Consider the following 27,113-nt stretch of genomic DNA (forward strand, 5'->3'; position numbering starts at 1 on the left):
TTCACTCCCCAGATGGCCACAACAGCCAAGGCTGGGTGAGGCCGAAGCCAGGAGGCGAACTCTCTCCCACATCTCCATTGGGTGGCAGGGGCCCAAGTATTTGGGCCATCATCAGCTACTTTCCCAGGCACATTAGCAGGAAGGTGGATCGGAAGCAGAGCAGCTGGGATTCCAGCCAACATTCTGATATGGAATACCAGCATTGCCAGCAACAGCTTACCCTGCTGCATCACAGCACCAGCCCCGTGGCTATTTTAAATGTCCTGAAATGACTGGGGACTAGCAATGTGGTACAGCAGGTTAAGCCACCATCTGCAGCACAGGCATCCCATATGGGTGCTGGTTCGCATCCCAACTGCTACTGATTCAACTCCCCTGCCTGGGAAAATAGAGGAGGATGGCCCAAGTCCTTAGACCCCTGCACCCACATGGGAGACCTGGATGAAGCTTCTGGCTCCTGGCATCCGCTTGGCCCAGCCCTGGCCTCTGCAGTCACTTGAGGAGTGAACCAGCAGATGAAAGATCTGTGTGTCTCTCCCTCCCTCTCTCTAATTCTGACTTTTAAATAAATAAAAATAGTTTTAAAAGAAAAATAAAATAACTATGATGTATAAAGCCCTGAGAATCTATGTTTTTCATCTTTTATTTAAAGATTATTTTATTTATTTTAAAAGCAAAGTTAGAGACCTTTTATCTGCTGGGTCAGCTTCCCAAATGGCCACAACAGTCAGTACTGGGCCAGGCTGAATCCAGGAGCCTAGAATTCCATCTGGATCTTTCACATGGGTGGCAGGGGCCCAAGCGCTGGGATCATCTTCTGTGCTCTGCCAGGTGAATTAGCAGGGAGTTGGATCAGAAGTGGAGAAGCTGGGACTTGAACCAGTGCTCACAGGGGTGCTGGCACTGCAGGCGGCTTAACCTGCTGTGCCTCAGTGCTGGCCACCTCATTTTTAAGAAAATAACAACATTTATTTCATTTATTTAAAAAGCAGAGTGACAGGGAGAGGAAGAGACAGATTTTATTCACTGATTTCCTCTCCAAATGGCCTCAATGGCCAGGATTGGGCCAGGCTAAAGCTAGCAGCCAGGAACTCTGTCCACATCTCCCACATGGGTGGCAGGGACCCAGGTACATGTGCCATCCTCTGCTGCATTTCCAACTACATTAGCTGGGATCTGGATTCGAAACTGAGCAGCCAGGATTAGAACTGGCTCTCTGATGTTATGCTGGCATCACAGGTGGTGGCATAACCCACTGTACCATAATACCAGCCAATTTTTTTTCATCTTAAAAATAAATTGGTTATTTACTCTTTAGGGCATTGGGTATATATGCTTATTTAAATAATTTAAATGATAGTCTCAAGAATATTTGATAGGAGCTGACGCTGTGGCGTAGCTGGTAAAGTTGCTGCCTGCAGTGCCAGCATCCTATATGGGCACCAGCATCCCATATGGGCACTGGTCCAAGTCCTGGCTGCTCCACTTCCAATCCAGCTCTCTGCTATGGCCTGGGAAAGCAGTGGGAAATGGCCCAAGTACTTGGTCCCCTGAAGCCAATGGGAGACTCAGAAAAAGCTCCTGGCTTCTGGCTTCGAGTTGGCCAGCTCCAGCTGTTGCAGCCATTTGGGGAGTGAACTGCAGATAGAAGACCTCTCTCTCTTTTTCTCTCTCTCTGCCTCTGCCTCTAACGCTTTCAAATAAATGAGTAAATCTTTTTTTAAAAAAGAATATTTGATGATCTCCATAAACATTTCATAAACGTTTGCATAACTCAAAATCATCTCTTTTTAAGATTCTGTCTATTTGACAGGTAGAGTTACAGACAGTGAGGGAGAGGTCTTCCTTTCTCTTCCCAAATGGCTGCAAAGGCCAGAACTGGACTGATCCAGAGCCAGGAGCCTCCTCCAGGTCTCCCACACCGGTGCAGGGCCATCTTCTGCTGCTTTCCCAGGCCATCAGCAGAGAGCTGGATCAGAAGAGGAGCAGCCAGGACTCAAACCAGTGTTCATATGGGATGCTGGGGCCATAGGTGGAGGATTAACCTACTGCACCACAGCACCAACCCCCAAAATCATCTTTACTTTTAAAATTATTGTATTAGAGGGCTGGCATCATGGCATAGTGGGTTAGACCACCGCCTGCTATGCCGATGTCCCATATGGGCACCGGTTTGTGTCCCAGAGGCTCTACTTCCAATCCAGTTCCTTACTAAGGCTTGGAAAAGCAGCAGAGATGGCCCAAGTGTGTGCGCCCCTTTTCCTACGTGGGAGACCTGGAAGAAGCTCCTGGCTCCTGACTCTGCCTGGCTCAGCCCTGGCCATTGCAGCCATCTAGGGAATGAACCAATGAATGGAAGATATTTCTCTTTCCTCTCTCTGTCTCTGCAGTGTGGACTTTCAAATAAATAAATAAAATCTTTAAAATTTATTGTATTAGAACCAGTGAGGATTTATCATTTTGAAATGAGTTATTAAAGAAAGTAAACTTTCTCAAATATGTTTAACAAACAAAGAGTAACATTGTTAACTTTTAATTTTATTGGCTTGTCTTCCTTCCTTTGCTTACATGATAAATGCAGCTGAATACCAAGGTATCAGAAACATCAGCAGTAGTAACAGAAGAAGATGACGACGATGAAGAGGCTGCACCTCCTGTTATTGCCCCACGGCCAGATCATACAAAATCAGTGAGTGTTGGAGTAGTGAACTGGGCTATGTGTGTTTTTAAAAATAGTATTTGACTAGTTTTAGAAAGTCTTTGAGTTTAAAAGATCTTAGTATGGGGAGATTGAACTAGGAGATCATTGCCTAAAGACTGTTCTTCAAAAGCTAGTTTTTTGAAATTTAAATCTAATGGCTTCTACATTTCTCTTGAAGCCTTGATGTCACTCTACAGGCAGTTGAGAATGAAATTCCTAACCAGGTAGAGGAGAATTTTAATAATAATGACCTATAGGGAGCCAAAAAGAGGAAAGAGCAAGTGCTATCCTTCTCCCTATACTAATACAAGTACAAGTAAGACTAAGGGCAGGTGCTTTGCAGTGGAATGTAGTGTGCTGGCACAGTTGGCAGGTAAAGCTCTGGATCCTGATCTAATGCTAGAGAGCTTCTGCTGGAGTATTTTCTTTATTCCTTAGAACTCAAAAACCAAAGAACTGAATAGAGTACCAGTAAAAATATCTTTGCTCAAATCTTGAGGCCAGTGTTTGCACAGCAGTGAACATACCACTTGAAATGCCTGCATCCCATACTGGAGGAGGGTTTGAGTCCTGGCTTCGCTCTTGATTGCAGCTTCTGGCTAATGTGTACCCTGTGAGGTACACATTAAGCCTAAGATCATTCTTTGTCTTTCAAATTAAAAAAAAAAACAAACTCAACGTTGTGCTGTGTCTCTGCAGATTTATACACGGTCTGTAATTGACCCTATTCCTGCACCAGTTGGTGATTCTAATGTTGATAGTGGTGCCAAGTCTTCAGATAAACAGAAAAAGAAAACCAAGATGACAGATGAAGAGATTATGGAGAAATTACGTATGTTACCTACATTTTATGTTACTCTTAAATTTTTAACATTTCTTAAAATATTTTTCCCAGTGAATTTTAACTTCTTCCTTATATTTTGATTTAAAGGTAGATAACAAATTAATTTCATAAAGAATAATAACTTCAGTGAAAAGCTAGTGAAACCAAAGTGATACTCTTCTTTAATTGTTTATTAGTGCATTTGAAAGAGTTTATGTGTTGACCAGTGGCAGTGTTTCACCAGTAGTATCTCTGGAAGCAGTACCTTTTATCTAACGTACATAGATGGAAACCTTACCAAAGCATGTTTGTATATAATTTATGTATACCTGTACTTTCTCAATACGAACCTGCAGAGCGTCCCTAAATAATTAAACAGAATGACCTTCTGTAGATTTGTGTGTAGAGCAAAAGCTGTCTGGGGGAAAACGTTTTTCTCGTCTTCCTTTTAATACACCAATTGTTTGTCTTTAGCCTTAATTGAACATTGAAATAATGTAAATAGATCCAGGGAGAGGGTATTAATAATGTCTAGTGACAGGGATAAAGTAACTATAATCCTAGAGAACACTGACCCAGAGAAAACAAGGAAATCTATTTTAAACATTTATATGCTATACATTTATTTATTTTTTGATTTCTCAATGCTTTCCTGTGTAAACCTGCTTTTATTCCGGTATTTTGTAGACATATATAATATTTCTTCTTTTAGGGGACCTGCTTATTTAAAAAAAAACTAGAATAGTAATTGTCACCATTCAGTTATGACCTTTACCTGTCACATCTCTTATCTTTTGGTATGTTTTTGCCCTTAGCATCTTTGTTTTTTAGGATTTTTACTTTATTTATTTGAAAGGCAGAGTGATAGGGAGGAAGAGAGATCTTCCATCTTCTGTTTCACTTCTCAAATGCCTGCATCAGCTGGGGCTGGTTCAAGCTGAAGCCAGGACCCTGGAACTTCATCTGGGTCTCCCACCTGGGAGGTAGGGACCCAAGTACTTGGACTATCTTCTGGTGCTTTCCCAGGCACATTAACAGGGAGCCTGATTGGAAGTGGGGCAGATGGGACTCAAATTGGCACTCTGGTATGCTGTGCCAGCATCACAGGTGCCAGCTTAACTCAGCGCCACAACACTGGTCCCTTCCCTTAGCATCCTACTGTTTATCCTGTTCCTGTGCTTCTTAGCTGGAGCCAAAATGGCCAACTGGAGGTTGGTAACCTATACAAGATTATTTATGTGGCATTTCCTACTATGTCCCTATCATCTTTTTCTTTTTAAAATTTATTTGACAGGTAGAGTTATACACAGAGAGACAGAAAGATCTTCTTTCTGTTGGTTCACTCCCCAAATGGCTGCCACAGCTGGCACTGTGCCGATCCAAAGCCAGGAGCCAGGTGCCACCTCTTGGTCTCCCATGCGGGTGCAGGGGCCCAGGACTTGGGCCATCTTCCACTGCCTTCCTGGGCCACAGCAGAGAGCGGGACTGGAAGAGGAGCAAATGGGACTAGAACCTGGCGCCCGGGCTGGCGCCGCGGCTCACTAGGCTAATCCTCCGCCTTGCGGCGCCGGCACACTGGGTTCTAGTCCCGGTCGGGGCACCAGATTCTGTCCCGGTTGCCCCTCTTCCAGGCCAGCTCTCTGCTGTGGCCTGAGAGTGCAGTGGAGGATGGCCCAAGTCCTTGGGCCCTGCACCCCATGGGAGACCAGGAGAAGCACCTGGCTCCTGCCATCGGATCAGCGCAGTGTGCAGGTCGCAGCACGCCAACCGCGGCGGCCATTGGAGGGTGAACCAACGGCAAAAGGAAGACCTTTCTCTCTGTCTCTCTCTCTCACTGTCCACTCTGCCTGTCACAAAAGCAGAAAAAAAGAACCTGGCGCCCATATGGGATGCCAGCGCTGCAGGCGGAGGATTAACCAAGTGAGCCACAGTGCTGGCCCTCCTGTCAGCTTTTACCATAAGCAAGTGGATTAATGGTTTTCTCATATTTTTTACTTACAGGAATAATAAAAATTTAAATTATGATTTTATATATAGCATCCAATTTTAAGTTGTTTCTTAGTAATGACTTTGAACTTGCTTAAAGTGGGTATGTGATTAGGTCATATTAAAGTAGAATCACTGGGGTGGGTTTTCTGGTACATCAGGTTATGCAGCTTCTTGGAACACCTGCATCTCATACCAGAGTGCCCTTGGAGTCTTGTCTACTCCACTGCCCATCCAGCTTCCTGTTAATTCACCTGGGAGGCAGCAGATAATGATTCAAGTGCTTGGGCTCCTGCCACCTGCGTGGGAGACCCCAGGAGGGAGAATGAAACAGTGGGTGGCAGATCTCTGGGTCTCTGTCTGTGTCTCCCTGTCACTGTGCCTTTCAAGTAGATGAAAATATATACACAGAGCCCTGCGCTGCAGTGCAGTGAGTAGAGCCACCCCCTGCCATGCCGGTATCCCATGCAAACACCTGCTTCTAATCCAGCTCCTTGCTAGTGTGCCTGGGAGAAGAGCAGAAGATAGCCCAAGTACTCGAGTCTTTGCCACCCAGATGGAATTCTAGACACCTGGCTTCTGCCTTGCCATTGCAACCATTTGGGGAATGAAATCAGATGGGAGATCTTTCTCCCTCTCTTTCTATACTTCTGCCTTTCAAATAAATAAATTTTAAAAAATAAGAAAGAAAATAGGAGTGGGCATTAAGACACAATGGGTCACCTGCAATGCTGGCATCCCATATGGGCACTAGGTCAAATCCCAGCTGATCCACTTCCAATCCAGCTTCCTGCTAATCTGCTTGGGAAGATAGTGAAGATGGCCCAAGTTTTTGGGCCTCTGTACCCGCATTGGAGACCTGGAAGGAGTTCCAGGCTCCTGGTTTCAGTCTGGCCTAGCCCTGGCCATTGGGCCATTTCAGGAGTGAACTAGTACATGGAAAATCTCTCTTTGTCACTCCATCTCTTTCTCTGTAACTCTGCCTTTCATATAATACATAAATCATTGAAAGAGGGGAGTAATGATTTCAAAATTCCTTTGCTTTTAAAATGCTTAATTGATAATTGAAAATACATGTTAGTAGTCAAAGAGATCACATAAACAAGACTAGTGTCTGCTAATACTATCTGATAGAATTAAGAAGGAGAGAACGATCCAACATGGGAAGCGGGAGACACAGCAGACACATAGAATGGCAGGTGCCCTAAACAGCACTCTGGCCTCAGAATTAGCCCTTAAGGCATTCGGATCTGGCTGAAGAGCCCTTGAGAGTATTTGAGGCATGGAAAGCCAAGACACTCTGGCAAGAAAAAAAAAAAAACTAAATGAAAGATCTCTGTGAGTGAGATCCCAGTAGAAAGAATGGGCCATCAAAGAAGGAGGTACCTTTCTCTGAAGGGAGAAGATAACTTCCACTTTGAATATGACCTTGTTTAAATAAGATCGGAGTTGGCGAACTCAAAATGGTTCCATGGCCTTGGCAACTCATGACAAGAGCCTAGGGTGATTACTGACGCCATAAACAAGAGTGTCAATTTATTAAGTCAACAACAGGAGTCATTGTGCACTTACTCCTCATGTAGGATCTCTGTCCTTAATATGTTGTACAATGTGAATTAATGCTATAACTAGTACTCAAACAGTATTTTACACTTTGTGTTTTGGTGTGGGTGCAAACTGTTGAAATCTTTACTTAATTTATACTAAATTGATCTTCTGTATATAAATAAAGATAATTGAAAATGAATCTTGATGCGAATGGAATGGGGGAGGGTTGTGGGTGGAAGGAAAGTTATGGGGGGGAAAAAGCCATTGTAACCCATAAACTGTACTTTGGAAATTTATGCTTATTAAATAAAAGTTAAAAAAAGAAAATAGATATTAGTAAAAAATAGAGTGGGAATAAGAGAGGGAAGAGGAAGAGGGGTGGGAGGGTGACACAGTGGGAAGAATCAGCATGTTCCTAAAGTTGTTATTACGAAATGTATGAATTTTGTAAAGCTCTATAGTCTATAGTTCTGCATACATTCCTAGGGACTTACTTCTAAGGGTACAGTCTAAAAGCTTGCTATGGAACCCCCAATTTCCCTTAAGCTGGGTGGTAAAAATAACATTTTAAGTGTTAAAGTGATCATATGGATAGGGTTAAGTATTAAAGTGATCATATAGATAGGATTAAGTGTTAAAGGGATCATATAAATAAGATCAAATGTGTGGTAATAGTAATAGATAGAATTAAAAAGGAGAGACTATTCCAACATGGGAAGCAGTCCATACAGCAGACTCATAGAGACTGACAATGGATTTAAGTAGCACTCTGACCTCAGAATCAGCCCTTAAAGGCATTTTGGGCTGGCTGAAAAGCCTGTGAGAACATTTCAGGCATGGAAAGCCAAGACACTGTGGCAAAAAAAAAAGTCCTACATGAAGAGTCTCTGTGACAGAGACCCCAGTGGAAAAAAGTGGTCATCAAAGAAGGAGATACTTTTCTCTGAAAAGAGGAGAGAACTTCCATTTTGCTTATGGCCTTGTCTAAATACTGACAGTTTGTGGATTTAAAACGCTTCCATAGCCGAGGCAGCTTATGTCAAGAGCCTCAAGTGATCACTGATGTCATACATAAGAGTGTTAATTGTTGAATTAACAAGAATCACTGCACTAACTTCTCATGTAGGACCTCTGTCCTCAAGGAGTTGTATTTTGAGAGTTAACAGTAAAACTTGTTTTCAAAGATTTATTTCATTTTAGTGTATTAAGTGGAGGATATTCTTAAGTCTCATAAGTTATAGGTATGTCTAAGTGCTTGCAGAAAAAAGGTATCATTCTTGGGTGCTTCTTTAAAAGTTAATTAAGTTTCTTTTAAAAAAAAGTGAAATTAACTTCAAGATGTGATGACTTTGAACAGCCCTTGTCTTGACTGTTGAGGAACAGTTTTTCATTTTTTTTTCATGCAAATTGTTGAATTCTTTACTTAGTGTAAGTTGGTTTTCTATGTATAAAGTTAATTGAAAATGGATCTTAGTGGAGAATGGGACTGGGAATGGGAGAGGAAGGAGGAGGAGAAGGGTGGGAGTGTGGGTAGGAGAGCAGATATGCTGGGAAGAATCATTATATTCCTAAAGTTGTACTTATGAAATGTATAAAGTTTGTATTCCTTAAATAAAAGGTTTCTTTGGGGAAACAAAATGCTTAACTGAATTTTAAACTTCTTGTTTTTGTTTACAATAGGAACTATTGTGAGCATAGGTGACCCTAAGAAAAAATATACAAGATATGAAAAAATTGGACAAGGGTAAGTACATATTTATAACTGTATTTGTGTTTATAACAGTATTCATTACTTTCTAGGTATACAAGCCTGTATCTCTTGCCTCCTGACAGTGAGCACTTACATATTCTCTAAGTTATATTCTTGGGGATTTGTATAAATAAGTAATCTGGTTGTTATTAGATGCTGTTTTAAAATATCATTTATCAATGACTTTACATGATTGTTTTTTTGTTTTGTTTTGTTTTGTTTTGTTTGACAGGCAGAGTGGACAGTGAGAGACAGAGAGACAGAGAGAAAGGTCTTCCTTTTTCCATTAGTTCACCCTCCAGTGGCTGCCGTGGTCAGCGCGCTGTGGCCGGCGCACTGCGCTGATGGGAAGGCAGGAGCCAGGTGCTTTTTCCTGGTCTCCCATGGGGTGCAGGGCCCAAGCACTTGGGCTGTCCTCCACTGCACTCCCGGGCCATAGCAGAGAGCTGGCCTGGAAGAGGGGCAACCGGGATAGAATCCGGTGCCCCGACCGGGACTAGAACCCGGTGTGCCTTTGGATTTAGAAAGAACTTAAGCTCTAGAACATTAGAAAAAACCTGTGTTGAAAAATGCTTTGAATTTTTTTAACTAAATACAGTTGGGGTACTTTTTGTTTGTTTGTTTGTTTGTTTGTTTGTTTGTTTTTGACAGGCAGAGTGGCCGGTGAGAGAGAGACAGAGAGAAAGGTCTTCCTTTTTGCCGTTGGTTCACCCTCCAATGGCTGCCGCGGCCGGCGCATTGTGCTGATCCGAAGTCAGGAGCCAGGTGCTTTTCCTGGTCTCCCACGCAGGTGCAGGGCCCAAGCACCTGGGCCATCCTCCACTGCACTCCCGGGCCATAGCAGAGAGCTGGCCTGGAAGAGGGGCAACTGGGACAGAATCCGGCGCCCCGACCGGAACTAGAACCGGTGTACCAGCGCCACAGGCGGAGGATTAGCCTAATGAGCCGCGACACCGGCCTTGTTTTGTTTTTTATTTGAGAGGTAGAGTTACAGAGAGAAGGAGAGAGAGAAAAAGATCTTCCATCTGTTGATGCAATCCCCAGTTGGCCGCAACAGCCAGAGCTATGCTGATCTGAAGTCAGGAGCCTGGAGCTTCTTCCAGGTCTCCCACTTGGGTGCAGAGGCCCAAGCACTTAGGCCATCTTCCCCTGCCTTCCCAAGCCATTAGCAGAAAGCTGGATCGGAAGAGGAGCAGCAGGGACTCAAACCAGCGCCCATATGGGATGCTGGCACCCCAGGTGGAGGCTTACTCTATTGTGCCACAGCTCTGGCCCCTGGGCACTGTTTTTTAATCACAAAAAAAAGATTCATCTTAATGCTTTTTAGCATAGTAATGGATAAATAATATATATAATAGTAATGATGAACAAGAATAATATCTATCTATATGGATGACCATCACAAATCCAGTGTTGGCTAAGGAAAGCCAGTTGCTGGGAACAGGCATTTGGTGTAGTATTTAAGATGCCCATGTCCCATATCAGAATTCTTGGGTTCAAGTCCCAGCTCAAGCTCCCAATTCCAGCTCTCTGCTAATGTAGACCTTGGGAGATACTAGATGATAACACAAGTAATGTTGAGTGCTGTTTGCCCACACAGGAGATCTGAATTGAGTTCTGGGCTCTGGCTTCAGCCTAGTGCAGCCTTGTCCCTTTACAGGCAGTTGGCAAGTAAAGCAGCAGATGGGAGAGTGCTCGCTCTCTGTCTCTCAAATAACTGTAAAATTTTTTTAATTAAAAAAATAAGCAAGTTGCAGGAAAAATGTGTAAAATCAAACTGTATAATGTTTAAAAATCAGGCTGAGTACTAGTATATTCTGTAAAGATATACCCCTGTGTCCTTTAGTTCAGTTTAGAGAAATGTGTGGAAATGACGCCATCAAATACAGATGTCCACTGGGAGCAGGGAGGATGCCGGTCAGGAACGACGGGCAGGAACCTTCACAATCATTTGTAGTTGTTTCTTGAGCAAGGAAGTGTATTCATGAGTTAGGTAACATTTTTCTAATTTTTCCTTAATGTTTTTATAGTTCTGAATTATTTCAAACGTAAGTTTTAGTCACAAGGCTTGCCTTTTTTCATCTTCTTTTCCTTTGATTTTGTTTTGACTTTTATTTCTTTTACAGATGATGTCTTAAATGTTTTTAATCCTTTTTTGACTTCTTGAAGTGTAAAGTCTTGGGATATTACAGTGATTTAGAAACCTTAAATCTTGTTGTTATCTTTTCTCCCTCTAGGGCTTCTGGTACAGTTTTCACTGCTACTGATGTGGCATTGGGACAGGAGGTAGCTACTTTTTCATACTTCTGAATGTTATTAGCTTTCCATGTAGGAGAAAACTAGATTAAAGCTGAGCATAATCAAGAGAAGTCTGTTTCCAGTAGAAGAGACCTGCTTTGTGTATTTTTATAGCATTTCTCACAGGGGAAAAAGGAATTATAACTTAGTATCATAAATAAACAAATATTAAAAAATTATTTTCCTAGCTTGGAATGAAAAGAGGGTTAATTCCTGCTGCTGTACTGATTTGGATTGGTTAATCAACGTCAAGATAAAACTAAAAATATTTAGGCTCTGTGTATTGCAAAGAATTGTGCATATGCAGTATGGAATTACTAACTGTGAATGAGTTACAGTCTCATTGTATAATATAATATGTATTTAATAAGTTGTTAATTGTTTGTAATTTTCTATGAGGATTAGAAAATCTGTTAAGTTTTCTTCAATTCTGTTTCCATTATAGGTTGCTATCAAACAGATTAATTTACAGAAACAGCCAAAGAAGGAATTGATCATTAATGAAATTCTGGTGATGAAAGAGTTAAAAAATCCCAACATAGTTAACTTCTTGGACAGGTAATTGGAATTAAAAATGTGGAAATTTTAATTTTCATGGTTTGAAGGGGCTGATTGCTTCAGTCAAATGTCAGTGCTGGAGCGTAGCAGATAGAGCTGCCGTCTGCAGTGGCAGCATCCATATGGAAACCGATTCAAGTCCTGGCTGCTCCACTTCAGATCTGGCTCTCTGTTAATGTGCCTGGGAAAGCAGTGGAAGACCCAAGTCGTTAGACCCTTATACCTGCATGGGCAACTTGGAAAAAGCTCCTGGTTCCTGGCTTTAGATAGGCCCAGCTCCAGTTCTTGTGATCATTTGGGGAGTGAACCAGTGGATGGAAGACTTCTCTTTCTTTGCCTCTGCCTCTCTGTAACTGCCTTTCAAATAAATAAATAAATCTTTAAAAAAAAAAAAAAAAAGTCAGTACTGGGGCTGACGTTGTAGCAGAGTGGTCTAAGTCACTGCCTGCAACACTGGCATCACTTATGAACTCCATTCAAGTTCCAGCTGCTCCACTTCCAATGCAGCTTCCTGCTAATGTGCCTGGGAAGTCAGTAGAAAATAACCCAAGTAGTTGGGCCCCTGCCATCCACATGGGAGACCCAGATAGAGTTCCAGGCTCCTAGCTTCCACTTGGCCTGGCCCCAGCTATTGTGACCATTTAGGGACTGAACTGGTGGATAGAAGATCTCCCCACACACAACTCTGCCTTTCAAATAAATGAAAAAATCTTTAAAGAAAAAAAAAAACATCAGGAGACAGCATTGTAGCACAATGGGTTAAGCCCCACCGTGCCAGCATCCAATATGGGTGCTAGTTCTGGTCCCTGATGCTCCACTTCTGACCCAGCTCCCTGCTAGTGGCCTGGGAAAAGGAGCAGACAGTGGTCCAAGTGCTTGGGCCCCTGCACCCATATGGAAGACTTGGAAAAAGCTCTTGGCTCCTGGCTTCTGCCTGGCCAAGCCCTAGCCATTACAGCCACTTGGGGAATGAGCTAGCAGATGGAAGGAAGATCTCTCCCTCTCTCCCTTTCTCCCTCTCCCTTTCCCTCTCCCTCTCCTTCCTTCCCTCCCACCACCTCCCATTATCCCTCCAACCCCGTGTATGTGTGTCTGTAGCTCTGCCTTTGAAATAAATATTTCTAAAAATGTCAGAGTTAAGAAATAGACTTGAAGGAAGAGGGGCAAAAGCACATTATTATTTAAAAGTTTATTTTTCTACAGGGATATCTTATGGCAAATGAGAGAAGGTATTTAAACAAAGGACCATATATTCTATGAATTTTTATCTTAAAGGTTGGGCTTCATGGGCAAATTGTATATTATCTACCAAAACCTCATTTAGGTGTGGGTGTTTGGCTCAGCTGTTAAGTTGCCACTTGAAACGCCTGTTATCTCCTATCAGAGCACTAGTTTGTGTCCTGCCTACTCTGCCTCTGATCCATCTTCCAGCAATGCGCCCCTGGGAGGCAGAGGTGATTACTTGAGTACTCAGATCCCTGCCACCCACGTGGGAGACCTCACTTGAGTTCCAGGCTCCTGGAAAAATGTTGTGAGCATTTGGGGGATGAACTAGTGGGTGGAAAACTCTCTGGCTGACTGTTCTCTTTGTGTCTGTCTGTCTGTCTGTCTTGCCCTCTCTCCTATCTTTCAAATAATAATGAAAATAATGTTTTTAAAACCTCTCATTTAGTGTAGGAATTAATGTTGAATAATAGAACAAAAACCAGAATAGAAAATTATGTATATTACTACAACTACTTTTTAAATACTTAATAACATGTGAATGAAAGACTTAGCAGAAGATGAAAATGTATTAGTGGTTTTATTGGAGATTATAGGCAACTTTCTTCCATATTTAAATTTAGAATGAGACAAATATGAGACAAATAAATTTTTCAGATACAATTTTTAAAAGTAATATTTCTGCCGGCGCCGCGGCTCAATAGGCTAATCCTCCGCCTTGCGGCGCCGGCACACCGGGTTCTGTCCCGGTTGCTTCTCTTCCAGGCCAGCTCTCTGCTGTGGCCCGGGAGTGCAGTGGAGGAGGGCCCAAGTGCTTGGGTCCTGTACCCGCATGGGAGACCAGGATAAGTACCTGGCTCCTGCCTTCGGATCAGCACGGTGTGCCGGCTGCAGTGCGCCGGCTATGGCAGCCATTTGTGGGGTGAACCAACGGCAAAAGGAAGACCTTTTTCTCTGTCTCTCTCTCTCTCACTGTCCATTCTGCCTGTCCAAAAAAAAAAAAAGTAATATTCCAAGTCACTCTGGCATGGTGGTCACATCATTGGTTTCTGGCTTCTGATTCTGGTTCTGTCACTTAGTAACTATGAATAAGTTAGGGAACCTCTTCAAGCCCCTGTCTCTTCATCTGCAAAACAGGACTCATAATTCTCACCTTATGGGGTTATTTTAATTTTGGAATAATCCATGTACATACATACTCAGAATGATTCAGGAGCTTCAAAATGATCCTTAGTTATTTTTCTGAGCTGTGTGTAGTATCTTTTCAGGTTTTCTCCTCTAGCTCTCATCATTAAGATGTTTTACATTTGAATTCTTTAACAGAGAGAACCATGTGTGTAGACAATGGAAATGTGAGTGTATTTTGTGTGTTCTGTTTTTAGTTACCTAGTGGGAGATGAATTATTCGTGGTAATGGAGTACCTTGCTGGTGGCTCACTTACTGATGTTGTAACAGAAACCTGCATGGATGAAGCACAGATCGCAGCTGTGTGCAGAGAGGTGGGTTTGCTCCCATGGTGATAAGCTATGGTGATCTGTAGTCAGCCAGAGATTAAAAAAAACAAAGGAATGTTTTTCTGCACAGGTAATTTTTATTATGTGGAATAATTTCTCAGTATACATACTCTGCAAGTTAGCCCATTCCATTTCATCATGCGTGAAAGTTTCAGCCCTTCCCATCCTGTGCAGGATAATCAGGAAATGAAACTTTCACCTTTGGATAGCTGTTCTGGATATATTGACTCAGTACGAGGAAAGAAATTGGTTGTTTCTTTGTGTTCATTAATGAATTTCTACACATACCACAAAGGCACTTCAGTAAGTTTGTAGAAAACGTATCTTACAATGTAATTCCATTTTTGAAGTACCCTTATGCTTATTTTGTCTGCTGAACTCAACATGAGTTGCCAAAAGTCAAAGCCAAATCAGCTCTTCTATCGAATCTTTTTCTCAGGAAAGACTTAAGTCAATGGTTTACTTATTGCCACTGAAACTGTAGTGCTGCTTTTTTCTAAAATCCTAGGAGACTTTGTCACAAAGGGCAAGCTTGTAAAAGTCATGGGAGACCCAGATTAAATTCCAGGCTCCTGGCTTCCACCTGCCCCAGCCCTGGTTGTTGGGGACATTTTGAAAGTGAATCAGTGGGTAGAAGATCTGTTTGTCTCTATTTTTGGTGTGCACTCTCTCTCTTTCTCTCTCTGCCTTTCAAATAAAATGAAAAAAATTTTGATACATTTTAAAAATATATTCATTTAAAATTTTAATTCTGAACTAACGGTGCTCCATATAATGGTTAACACCCTTCTGAAGGAAGAAAATAAGAACTTATTAATAGTTCTGAATATGATGTCCCTTAACAAAGACTGTTTGATCACAGTTAAAAGTTGATGAAATGTAATAATGTTGCCTATTTATACTTAGTTTTTGTAATGCCTTTTTCATAGTTGATGTAAAATTAATTTTAGGAATTCCTCTGATTACCTTTCACTTGACTTTTCTTCCATATGCCAATATTTAAAAATTGCAAGAAGTTTGATTCTATTTATTTGTATTGGTATTTTTCTGGGACTTCATGCTTTTTAAGAATCTCATTAAGTGCCTGCTAAATGTAATGAGTTAATACCCCATTGTTTCAATGAATGACTAGTAGTGTATTTCAAATGAGGTTTTTAAGTTATAAATCATGGGTAGACTTTATCTGTTACTGTTTTTGATGAGAATGAAAAGTAAAAATTAACTTTTCCTAAGTTTGCAATGGGTGCTCTCAGTTCATGTCCAGAAGCATTGGGGCAGTTATTAAACTCATTCTTGTGATGAAGGAAGGGAAGAATCTGTCTTCACTTTTTGACCTGTTACTTTCTAAAACGTGGCATAAGAGGAAAGCTAGTTTTTCACCATTGGTGTCCTGATGGACTGTTTGCCATAGAAGAAATAAGGCAGACGTTTTAGGCCACACTGATGAACAGCTAGACGGACCAAGACCACCAGCATCCTACCCATTTCTCAGTGGCTCAGATTCAAGTGGGAATGATCACAGATTTGTTTTTATTTGAGGGACAAAGACAGACTCACGCAGCATGCTCCCATGTGCTGGTTCCTTCCCTAAACACCTGCAATGGCCAGAATGGACTGGAGCCAGAGTCAGGAACTGGGGACTTAGGTCTCTATGTGAATGTCAGGGACCCAGTCACTTGGGCCTTCACTGCTGCCCTCCAGGGTCTGCATTGGAAGAAGCTAGAATCAGGAGCCAGGACTGGGAATTGAACCCAGACAACTACAGTGTGGGACATGGCATTTAAACTCTTAGGCCAAATGCGTTCCCCTCCACAAGGTTTATTCCTTATTGTTGAGTTGATTTTTTAAAAATGCTTATATATTTTTAAAAAATGTATTTTTATCTATTTGAAAGACAGTATGATAAAGGGATCTTCTGTCCACTGGTTCAGTCCCCAGAATAACCTGCAACAACCAGGGCAGGACTGAGCCAAAGCTATGAGACCTGGACTCCATTTAGTTCACATGTGGTGGCAGGAGCCCAAGCACTTGAGCCATCATCAGCTGCCTCCCAGGCTGCATTAGCAAGAAGCTGAATCGGAAGCAGAGTGGCTGGTACTTGAAGTAGAACTCCAGTATGGGATGTGTGTGTCACTAGTGGCTGCCTAACCCTCTGTGTCACAACACCTGCTCATGTTAATGATTTCTTTAGAGTGTGTGCCTGCTACCAAGTGCTGTGTACCTTCAGGGGTTGAAAACTGAAAAGGCCTAGAAGTTGTATTGACTCAGCCCTTTGTTTTATATATTAGACCTTTGAAGACTGAGTGATAATCAGTGGTAGAGAATGGACTGGGTGCCGCTGGGTGAGATCAGATGGTGGGAGGAGAGCTAGTTAATTAAGGCGTAGTTTCCTAGCTTTGCATATGAGAGGATGTTCTTGTTTATAAATCTAAGCCCTGGAAGATAATTCTGCTAGGTTTTAGAAGCAATGCTTTGGCCCTAACTACTGCACACAGAGCTCCCTTGACTTTTTAGGAATGTTTCATTGATAGGTGTTTTTCTTCTGTTCAGTGTTTACAGGCTTTGGAGTTTTTACATGCTAATCAAGTGATCCACAGAGACATCAAAAGTGACAATGTGCTTTTGGGGATGGAAGGATCAGTTAAACTTAGTGAGTAATGAATGAAGAAATACCATTTGTTTTTATTATACTCCTGTCTTCTGTTTAATGTGAAATCACTTCTGTTAATATTTTTATGATTTAATAAATAGAGGGGGGAGGAAATTTAATGGTAAAAAATTGGATTCCTAACTGGACAGCCTAGGTTTAAGTAGCAGGTCTGCTACTACTTTATGAATAATTTTGGACAAGTCACTTCATCTTTTTGTGTATTTTCTCATTAATTCAATAAGGAAAATAATAGTTTATATCTTAGGGAATTCTCTGGAGCATTAAAAATGTAAGCTTCAAAGAAACTGCCTAGGACCGGTAATGTTAACCGTCTTAAAAAGATTAAGTGGAATTTGTTTCTGCCTGTTATTTTTTTTTATGCTCTTCAGCCTTCTCTGACTTTTTTAGAGCATGGCTTAATAGAGAAGTGCTGGGCTGTATGACCTTGCCCTGAGATAATGGCATGCTGATAAAACAGTCCTCCTCTCTCAGTGTCAGACATAGTAGAGCCACGACATAGTGTCCCTCTGTGTCAGACATAGTAGAGCCATGAAACAATCCTGAGCTTCTCTTTCCTCTGCTGGCTGTGATCTCTCAGTTCTAATTATGCCCTCTGGAGGATTCCAGAAGAAGCTCTTACTGAGATTGCTCCAATTTTGTAAAATTCAAGATATTAAGATTTATTTATTTATTTTGAATGTCAAGTGTACAGAGAGAGGGAGTGACAGAGAAAGGATCTTTCATCTGCTGGTTCACTCCCCTGATGGCTGTAACAGTCGGAGTTGGGCCAGGCCAGAACCAGGAGCCAGGAGCTTCTCCCACTTGAGTAGCAGGGGCCTAACACTTGGGCCGTCTTCACTGCTTTTTCCCAGGCCATTAGCAGGGAGCTGGATTGGAAGTGGAGCAGCCAGTACATTAACCAGTGCCTATATGGGATGCCAGCATCACAGTTGACAGTTTACCTGCTGTGCCACAACATAGGCCTTGGCATATATATTTTTAAAAAATATTTATTTATTTGAAAGGCAGCAGTGACAGAGATAGAGATATTTTGTCTATTGGTTCACTCCTGAAATGCTCACAATAGTCAGACCTGGGCCAAGCTAAATCTAGGAGCTAAGAATTCCTTCTAAATGTGCCATATAGGTAGAAGAAAACCAGCTACTTGAACAACCACCTGCTGCCTGCCAAAGTGTATATTAGCAGTAAGCTGGATTGGAGGTGGAGGCGAGACTTGATCTCAGGCATTGCAATATGGGATTGGGTGTTCCAAGCAGTGGCTTAACCCATTGAACCACAGTGCCTGCATCCATACATCGTTCTAAATAACTTACCCAAGGTCTTTCATAGTGGTAGACTAGGATAAAATGTTATCCAAAAAAATTAATTCAGGGACTGGTATTGTGTCATAGCAGCTATAGGTGCCACCTGTGTTGCCAGCATCCCATAAAGATGCCAGTTCATGTACCAGCTGCTCCACTTGTGATCCAGCTCCCTGTTAATGGCCTGGGAAAAGCAGCAGAAGATGGCCCAAGTGTTTGGGCACCTGCCACACACATGGGAGACCAGGATGAAGCTCCTGACTCCTGGCTTCAGCTTAGCCCAGCTTTGGCTGTTGGCAGCCATCTTCCAGCAAATGGACGATCTCCCTGTCTGTAACTCTGACTTTAAAATAAATAAATCTTTAAAACATGTATGTGTGTATGAACGTATGCCTAAGTTTTCCCATTTTACAAATGGTAATAAATGTAATAACAACTGTACCCATCTGATAGCGTTTTCATGAGGATTAGATATTTCTTTTAAGGCGCTTGGCAGTAGTGCCTGACTTGTTAAGTATTCACTTTAGCAATAAATATTACTTGACTTACTAATTGCTCTTTTAGGATTCTCTCATGTAGTTACTTAGCTTATGCATCACAATAACTGCAAAGACGTTCTCTGTAACATTGTAAACAAAAAACTATCTTAGGTGTTGAACTATAAAGGAATAAATAATGAATTTTCATATTCTATAATATTTTATGGTTTCAAATGAGGCAAATCAATATGAATAAAGATCTCTTAAAAAGTAGTTTTGAATTTATTTTTCATTTTTTTACTTGGAAGACTGACAGAGATCTTCATCTACTGGTTTACTCTTCAAATGTCCACCACAGCCAGGAGCCTGGAACTCAGTTAAGGTCTCCCTTATGGGTGGAAAGGGCCAGTTACTTGAGCCATCACCTGCTGCCTGCCAGGGTGTGCATTAGCAGGAAGCTGGAATGGGAAGCAGAGCCAGGGCTTGGATCTAGGGATGTGAGTATCCCAGGTGGAACTTAACCATTGCACCAGGTGCCTGACCCATTGAAAGTTTTTAAAAGTTTATAGAAGATCCTAGTTAAGTAAAGTAAGCCAAATGGTTTATAGATACTGTTCATACATATATAAATGTAAAACAGAAGGTCTGAGGCTTATAAACTCAGTTACTAATAGTGGTTACATGTGAAAAAGAATGTGTTGAATGGTGGAAAGGAGGAAAAGTTCTAAATTCTAAGCAGACCCATAACAAGTAGTAAGACTGAAATAGTAATTAAAAGTCTCCCATTAAAAAACAGTCTGGAACCTGATGGCTTTATAACTACAAAATACATAAAAAAGAACTAACTTCAGTATTATCAAATATGGAAAATAATGGAACTTTGCCAAACTCTATGATGCCAGCATTACTCTGATACCAAAACCAAAAAAAGACAATACAAAAAGAAAACTACAGACCCATATCCTTGATAAACATGGGGCCAAAAATTCTCAACAAAATATTGGCAAACAGACCAACATTACATTAACAAAGATCATAAGTCATAGTCAGGTGGATTTATCCCCAGGATGCAGAAGCGATTTAACATTTGCAAATCAAGGAATGTCATAAATCACATCAGCAGAATGAAGAGCAAAAACCAGCATCTGGCCCAGGATTGTGGTGCAGCAGATTGGGCCACCATTTGCAATGTTGGCACCCCATTTTGCAGTTTGAGTCCTGGCTGTTCTGCCTCTGACCCAGCTCCTTGCTGGCACATCTGGGAAAGCAGGAAAAGATGGTCCAAGTACTTGGGTCCCTGCCCCCCGATGGGGGAGTTATGGGCTCCTGGCTTTGACCTTTACGGGCCCTGACCATTATAGGCATTTAGGGAGTGAACCAGTGGGTGACAGATTCACTCTCCCTTCCTTTCAAATAAAATAAATAAACCTTTAAAAAAAAATAAGTGTATGATGATCTCAAGAGATGTAGAGAAAGCACTAGCTAAGACTCAATATCCCTTCCTGATAAAAACCGTAAACAAATTAGGTATAGAAATAATACCTCAAAATTATAAAGGCCATATATATGATAAACAAATAGCCAATATACTGGATGGGGGAAAATCTGAAAGCATTTCCCTTCAGATCTAGAACAAGACAAAGATGTCCGCTTCTCTACTCTTATTCAGTAAAGTATTAGAAGTATTAGCAAGAGCAGTTAGAGAGGAAAAAGAAATAAAGGGCGTTAAAATATTCATGTTGGTAAATGACATGTTTATGTACATAGCCAAACCTAGACTCTACCCCAGAAAGCTGTTAGAACTGATAAACCGATTCACTGAAGTCACATGATGCAAAATCAACATACGAGAGACAGTATCTTTTTTTGGACAGGCAGAGTTAGCGAGAGAGAGAGAGAGAGAAAGGTCTTCCTTCCGTTGGTTCACCCCCGAAATGGTTGCTACGGCCGGCACGCTGCACCAATCCAAAGCCAGAAGCCAGGTGCCTCCTCCTGGTCGCCCATGCAGGTGCAGGGCCCAAGCACTTGGGCCATCCTCCACTGCCTTCCCGGGCCACAGCAGAGAGCTGGACTGGAAGAGGAGCAGCCGGGACAGAATCCGGCGCCCTGACCAGGACTAGAACTCGGGATGCCGGCGCTGCAGGCAGAGGATTAGCCTAGTGAGCTGTGGCACTGGCCAGACAGTATCATTTTTAATACATTAGTATTGATCTTGATGAAACAAAAATCAAGAAAGAAATCCCATTCGTAATAGCTACAAAAAATTTTAAGTATTTAGGATTAAATTTAACCAAAGAAATAAAATATCTCTGCAATGAAAATTAATAAAACACTGATAAAAGAAGTTATGGTGGAAAAATAAATAAATAAAAAGAAGTCATGGTGGGCACTAAAAAATCAAAGATGTTCCCAGTTCGTGGATTGGAAGAGTGAACATCATTAAATGTCCATACTATCTAAAGCAATTTACAGGTTCAGCCTAATCTTTATCGAAGTACCCATGATACTTTACAGAATTAGAAAAACACAACTGTAAAATTAATATAGAAACACAAAAGACTCAGAATAGCCAAAGCATTTCTGAGCCAAAAGAAGAAAAAAAAAGGTGGAGGCATCACAGTACCTGATTTCAAAGCATATTATGAAACAATAGTAATTAACGCAACATGGTGGGACCATTGTTATGGCACAGTGAGTTAAACCACTGCCTGCAATGTCAGTATCCCATATCAGAGTGCCGGTTCGAGTTCTAGCTGCTCCACTTCTGATCCCGCTCCTTGCTAATGCACCTGGGAAAGCAGTGGAAAATGGCTCAAGTGCTTGGGGCCACGCCATGCACATGGAGACCTGGATTGAGTTCCTGGCTCCTGGCTTCGTTCTGGCCCAGAACTGATTATTGCGGCCTTTAACAGTGTGCTACTGGCATTAAAACCAAAAATGTAAAATCAGTGGTGCCAAGTAAAGAACTGAGAAATTAATCCATGCCTATACAGCCAAGTGATTTTTGACAAAGGTGCCAAGAACGCACATTAGAGAAAAGATAGTTTTTTCAGCAAATGCTGTTGTCAAAATGATATATACACATGTGGACGAGTGAAATTAGATCTCTACTTACCGTATCCAAAAATCGATTCAAGATGGATCTCAGAGGGGCCTGTTGCAGTAGGTTAAGCTAGTGCTTGTGACTCTGGCATCTTGTTTCAGAAACCTGGTGGAGTCCCAGCTGCTCCACTTCCCATCCAGCTTCTTGCTGATGATCCTGAGAAGGCAGCAGATCATGACCCAAGTACCTGGGTCCCTACAACCCCCATGGGAGACTTAGGTGGAGCTCTGTGCCCCAGGCTTTGTTTGGCACAGGTCCATCCATTGCAGCCATTTAGGGAGTAGACGAGTAGATGGAAGATCCATATCTCTACCCTTCCCCCATCTATTTCTCCCTTTCTGTCACTCTGCCTTTTACATAAATACATTTTTTTTTAATGAACCAAAATCCTAAAAGTGGCCAGCGCCACAGCTCACTTGGCTAATCCTCTACCTGCAGCTCTGGCACCCAGGGTTCTAGACCCAGTTGGGGCTCCGGATTCTGTCCCGGCTGCTTCTCTTCCAGTCCAGCTCTCTGCTGTGGCCTGGGAAGGCAGTGGAGGATGGCCCAGGTCCTTGGGCCCTGCACCTGCATGGGAGACTGGGAGGAGGCACCTAGCTCCTGGCTTTGGATCGGTGCAGCGCGCTGGCCATAGCAACCATTTCGGGGGTGAACCAACGGAAGGAAGACCTTTCTCTCTGTCTCTCTCTCTCGCTGTCTAACTCTGCCTGTCAAAAAAAAAAAAAAGTAAATGTAAGCCCTGAAATTGTAAAATTGATATATGAAAATATCGGGAAGCACTTGAAGACATTAGTATGAGCTGTGAGCACAGCCAGCCAGAGGGAAACTGAACAGTGGGATTATATCAAACTTAGAAGCTTCTGCACAGCAAAGGAAATAATCACTACAATGAAAAGACATGACAGAATGAGGGGAAAAAAAATTTTTTTTTTTGACAGGCAGAGTCAGACAGTGAGAGAGACAGAGAGAAAGGTCTTCCTTTTTCCATTGGTTCACCCCCCCAAGTGGCTGCTAGTGCTGGAGCCTTGCAGCCGGCATGCTGCGCTGATCTGAAGCCAGGAGCCAGGTGCTTCCTCGTGGTCTTCCATGCGGGTGCAGGGCCCAAGCACTTGGGCCATCCTCCACTGCACTCCTGGGCCACAGCAGAGAGCTGGACTGGAAAAGGGGCAACCGGGACAGAATCCGGCACCCCGACCAGGACTAGAACCCGGGGTGCTGGTGCCGCAGGCAGAGGATTAGCCCACGGTGCCGGCCAATGGAAAATATTTGTAAACTATTTATCTAACACATGATTGATTTATAGAACAGATCAAGAACTCAGGAAACTCAACAACAACAACAAAAAAACAATCTAGTTAAGAAATGGGCATGGGGCTGGCGCTGTTAAACCTCTGCCTGTGGTGTCGGCATTCCATATGGACACCACTTCGACACCTGGCTGCTCCACCTTTGATCCAGTTCCCTGTTAATGTACCTGAGAAAACAACAGAAGATGGTCCATGAGTTAGGCCCCTGCACCCACATGGGAGACCTGCAAGAAGCTCCAGGCTCCTGACTCCTGGCTTTGACCTGGCCTAGCTCTAGCCATTGTCACCATTTGGAGAGTGAACCATTGGATGGAAAATCTTTATCTGTCCTCTTCTCTCTATAACTCTGCCTTTCAAATAAATTTAAATCTTTAAAAAAACAAAAAGAAAAATGAAAGAAATGGGCAAAGGACTTGAATAAGTTCTTAGAAGAAGAAATATAAATGGCCAACAAATATATGAAAATATGCTCAATATCACTATCCATCAGGGAAGTGAAAATCAAAACCACAGTGAGCTATCACCTCACCCCTGTTAGAATGGCTGTTATCAGAAAGGCAGACAGGATTATGAAGAAAGAGGTACTCTTACACACCACTGGTGAGAATGTGAATTAGTATATCTACCATGGAAAACAGTATGGAGATTTCATTAAAAACAAGAAACAGAACTGCTATATTGATCCAGCAGTCCTACTACTGGGTATATTTATATCCAAAAGACATGAAATTATCGTATCAAAGAGATACCAACTCCACCATGTTTATTGCAGCACTGTTTACAATAGCCATGATCTATAGAATCAACCCAGTGTCCATTGGTGAATGGGTAAAGAAAATGTTTACATACACAATTGAATACTATTCAGCCCTTTAAAAATGAAATCCTGTCATTTGCTGCAAAATGGATGGAACAGAAAACATCGTGTTAAGTGAAATGAGACATCAAAAGACAAATACTGCATGTTCTCCCTCATGTGGGAGCTAAAAAAAAAAAAAAAAGACAACTCCATCTAAATACCTGATGTTAATTACTATAGGAGAGGAGGGGGGAATTAAAGGAGTTTAGTTTGGATTAACAAAAAGAGGAGAAACTGGGTGTGGTTTATTAATTATGATATACTCATATGAGATGTCAATAATGGAAGCTTAGTGTGGTTTATAGATTGTGACAAGTGTGCTAATATGAGATGTTAACAGAAGGGGAATCGGAGTGTGGAGTTTATAGGAATTCTTTGTATTACTTTTTGTTTTATAAATTTAAAACTGTCCTGAAATGAAAAGTTTAAAAAATTTTAATTGTGATTTTTCAAAAAATTAACGTCAGATACTAGAGTAGTCTTCCTACTCCTCAGTTACAAAATGACATAGATTAATACTAGGTGATAGTAGATTAATACTAGGTGAGGGCCTTACATATTCTTTTCATATTCTCTCTACTAAGTTGAATACTTAGTAATTCTAGCTTCTGTTTATCTTACTCAAAAGTGATTTGCATATCCTAACTTTTTCCAGATTCACTGTGTTCAGTTTTTTATGTTACTTTGATGACTTTTTCTTTTAGAACTCTTTCAATATTTTTAAGCTTCATGGGCAACAATTAAAATTAGCAAATGACTTCCTGATACTTTGCACTCTATTGTGGGAATAAAATTTAAAAGGGATGATTGGTTTACCTTACAGGTTTAGTATTATTTATCCAAAGTATTTGGGACCAGAAATGTTTCAGATTGCCGAATCTTTCAGATTTTGGAATATTTACATAGAATTCACTGGTTGAACAACCCTAATCTGAAAATCCTAAACCTTAAATGCTTCAAAATCCAAAACTCTGTGAGTGTCATCTTGATACCCATGGAGTTTTGGCTTTTGGATTTTTGTTTAGGGACGCTCAACCTGTATTAATAAGACCTTAGAAAACAAAATGTTAAATCAAAACAAAATGGTAAATCAAAATGTTATTAGTTACTGAAATGAACTCTTGATAAAGCATCCGTGGAAACCATTAACTCTAGATAATGTTGTTTTGTTTTATAGCTGACTTTGGTTTCTGTGCCCAGATCACCCCTGAGCAGAGTAAACGCAGTACCATGGTTGGAACGCCTTACTGGATGGCACCCGAGGTGGTCACACGGAAAGCATATGGCCCTAAAGTCGATATATGGTCTCTGGGCATCATGGCTATTGAGATGGTAGAAGGAGAACCTCCATACCTCAATGAAAATCCCTTGAGGGTAAGGCCAATTAAATACCTGCCTTGTTGTATGAGAAATACCCTGTAAATCATTTAGTTAGAACTTACTTGTACCAATTGGTGGCTAAAAATTTAGGATAGAAAGTTAATAAAACCTAGTCACTGCCCTTACTTTCATCTAAAACTCATTTGCTTCTGAGTTATGGAATTGAATATGTTTCGGAGTTTGTGGATTTTTCGTAGTAAGCTGTGTGGTTTCTTATTTTGCATGTCAGTGAGTATATAGTTCCTTAGCCACAGAGTTGAGGTACCCTAAGTAAGTACCTTTTTCTGTACTGTTGGATAACCTAGAAATACTCATCAACTTAACAATTTTGAACTCTGGTCACAAGATACAGAGGAAAGGAAAAACAAATCCCACCTCCGAGAAAGCTGTGTAAGTAATAATGTGAAGACCCATATTCACATCAGAGTGAAGATCCTGAGAACCATAGACTTTGAACAGTGAACAATCCCAGCAGCTGAACTGCAGAGTTTAGAAGTCTCAGTTTCTACTTCCTTCACCCTGATTTAAATTTTTTCTTCCCTTACTGCTTTTAAATTACCAAGTATGGGGACAGGTGTTTGGCACACTGCTTAGGACTCCACATGGACCCCTACATCTCAGATTATTGCCTGCATTCAAGTTCCAGGTCTGCTACGATTCCAGTTTCCTGCTAATGCAGATCGAGGGAGACAGCATGTGATGATTCAAGTAGTTAGGTCCTTGTCACCCACATGGTAGAGACAGATTGAGTTCCAGGCTCCTAGCTTCTGCCTGGCCCTGCTCTAACTGTTGTGGGCATTTGGGGAATGAATCAGCAGATGGGAGATATCTCTCTCTCTCTCTCTCCCTCTCCCATCCCCTTTCAAATAAATAAAAGTAAATAAATTTCTTAAAAGAGTTTGTTTATTTGAAAAGCGGAGTTAAGAGAAATCTTTCATTTTCTGGTTCACTCCTCAAATGACTGAATCAGCCAGGTCTGGGCCGGGCCAGGCCAAAGTGAAGAGCCTGAAACTTCCATGCGGGTCTTCCCCATGGGTGGCAGGGGTCCAAGTACTTGGGCCATCATCTGCTGCCTTCTCAGGCTAGAACATTCGAGACTCAAACTGGTGCCCATGTGGGATGCTGGTATCACAGTTGGTGGATTAATGCATTATGTCAACAATGCCGACCCCCATAAATTTTTATTTTAGGCACAAGCTAACCACTTCACACTTACTATAATTGCTATAATAAAAAGTACAGTTGTAAGTATTGATGAGAGTCCAGAGAAATTGGGACTCTCTTATATATAAAATAGTACCTGTGCTTTGGAAAACAATTTAACAGTTCCTCAAAAAGTTAATGTTAAATTACCATACAACCTCACACTTTCACAAGTTCCACTGCTAGATGTATAGCAAAGAGAGTTAAAAGCATACACCCATACAAAGAGTTGCACTTGAATGTTCATTGCAGCATTATCTCTAGTAGCTAAAAAGTGGAAGCAAGTCAAATGTCTGTTACGTTGCTTAATAGTGGAATATTATTCAGCCATAAAAGGAAGGATGTTCCTGTACATGTTACAACATTGAACCTTTAAAAAAAAAAAAAAAGATTTATTTTATTTATTT

The 27,113-nt window shown here is 41.5% G+C and overlaps 1 protein-coding gene across 1 annotated transcript in view; it reads left to right on the forward strand.

Moving 5' to 3' along the window:
- PAK2 (p21 (RAC1) activated kinase 2) overlaps positions 1-27,113 on the forward strand; it is a 105,987-nt gene that overhangs the window by 69,925 nt on the left and 8,949 nt on the right. Inside the window, exons 6-13 of the mRNA XM_062209612.1 lie at positions 2,582-2,689; positions 3,401-3,533; positions 8,739-8,802; positions 11,046-11,094; positions 11,552-11,664; positions 14,271-14,388; positions 16,954-17,053; positions 25,301-25,497. Of these exons, the coding sequence (XP_062065596.1) occupies positions 2,582-2,689; positions 3,401-3,533; positions 8,739-8,802; positions 11,046-11,094; positions 11,552-11,664; positions 14,271-14,388; positions 16,954-17,053; positions 25,301-25,497 (882 nt within the window). The remainder of the gene's footprint in view (positions 1-2,581; positions 2,690-3,400; positions 3,534-8,738; positions 8,803-11,045; positions 11,095-11,551; positions 11,665-14,270; positions 14,389-16,953; positions 17,054-25,300; positions 25,498-27,113) is intronic.

Source organism: Lepus europaeus, chromosome 2 (assembly GCF_033115175.1).
Source record: "Lepus europaeus isolate LE1 chromosome 2, mLepTim1.pri, whole genome shotgun sequence".
NCBI lineage: Eukaryota > Metazoa > Chordata > Mammalia > Lagomorpha > Leporidae > Lepus > Lepus europaeus.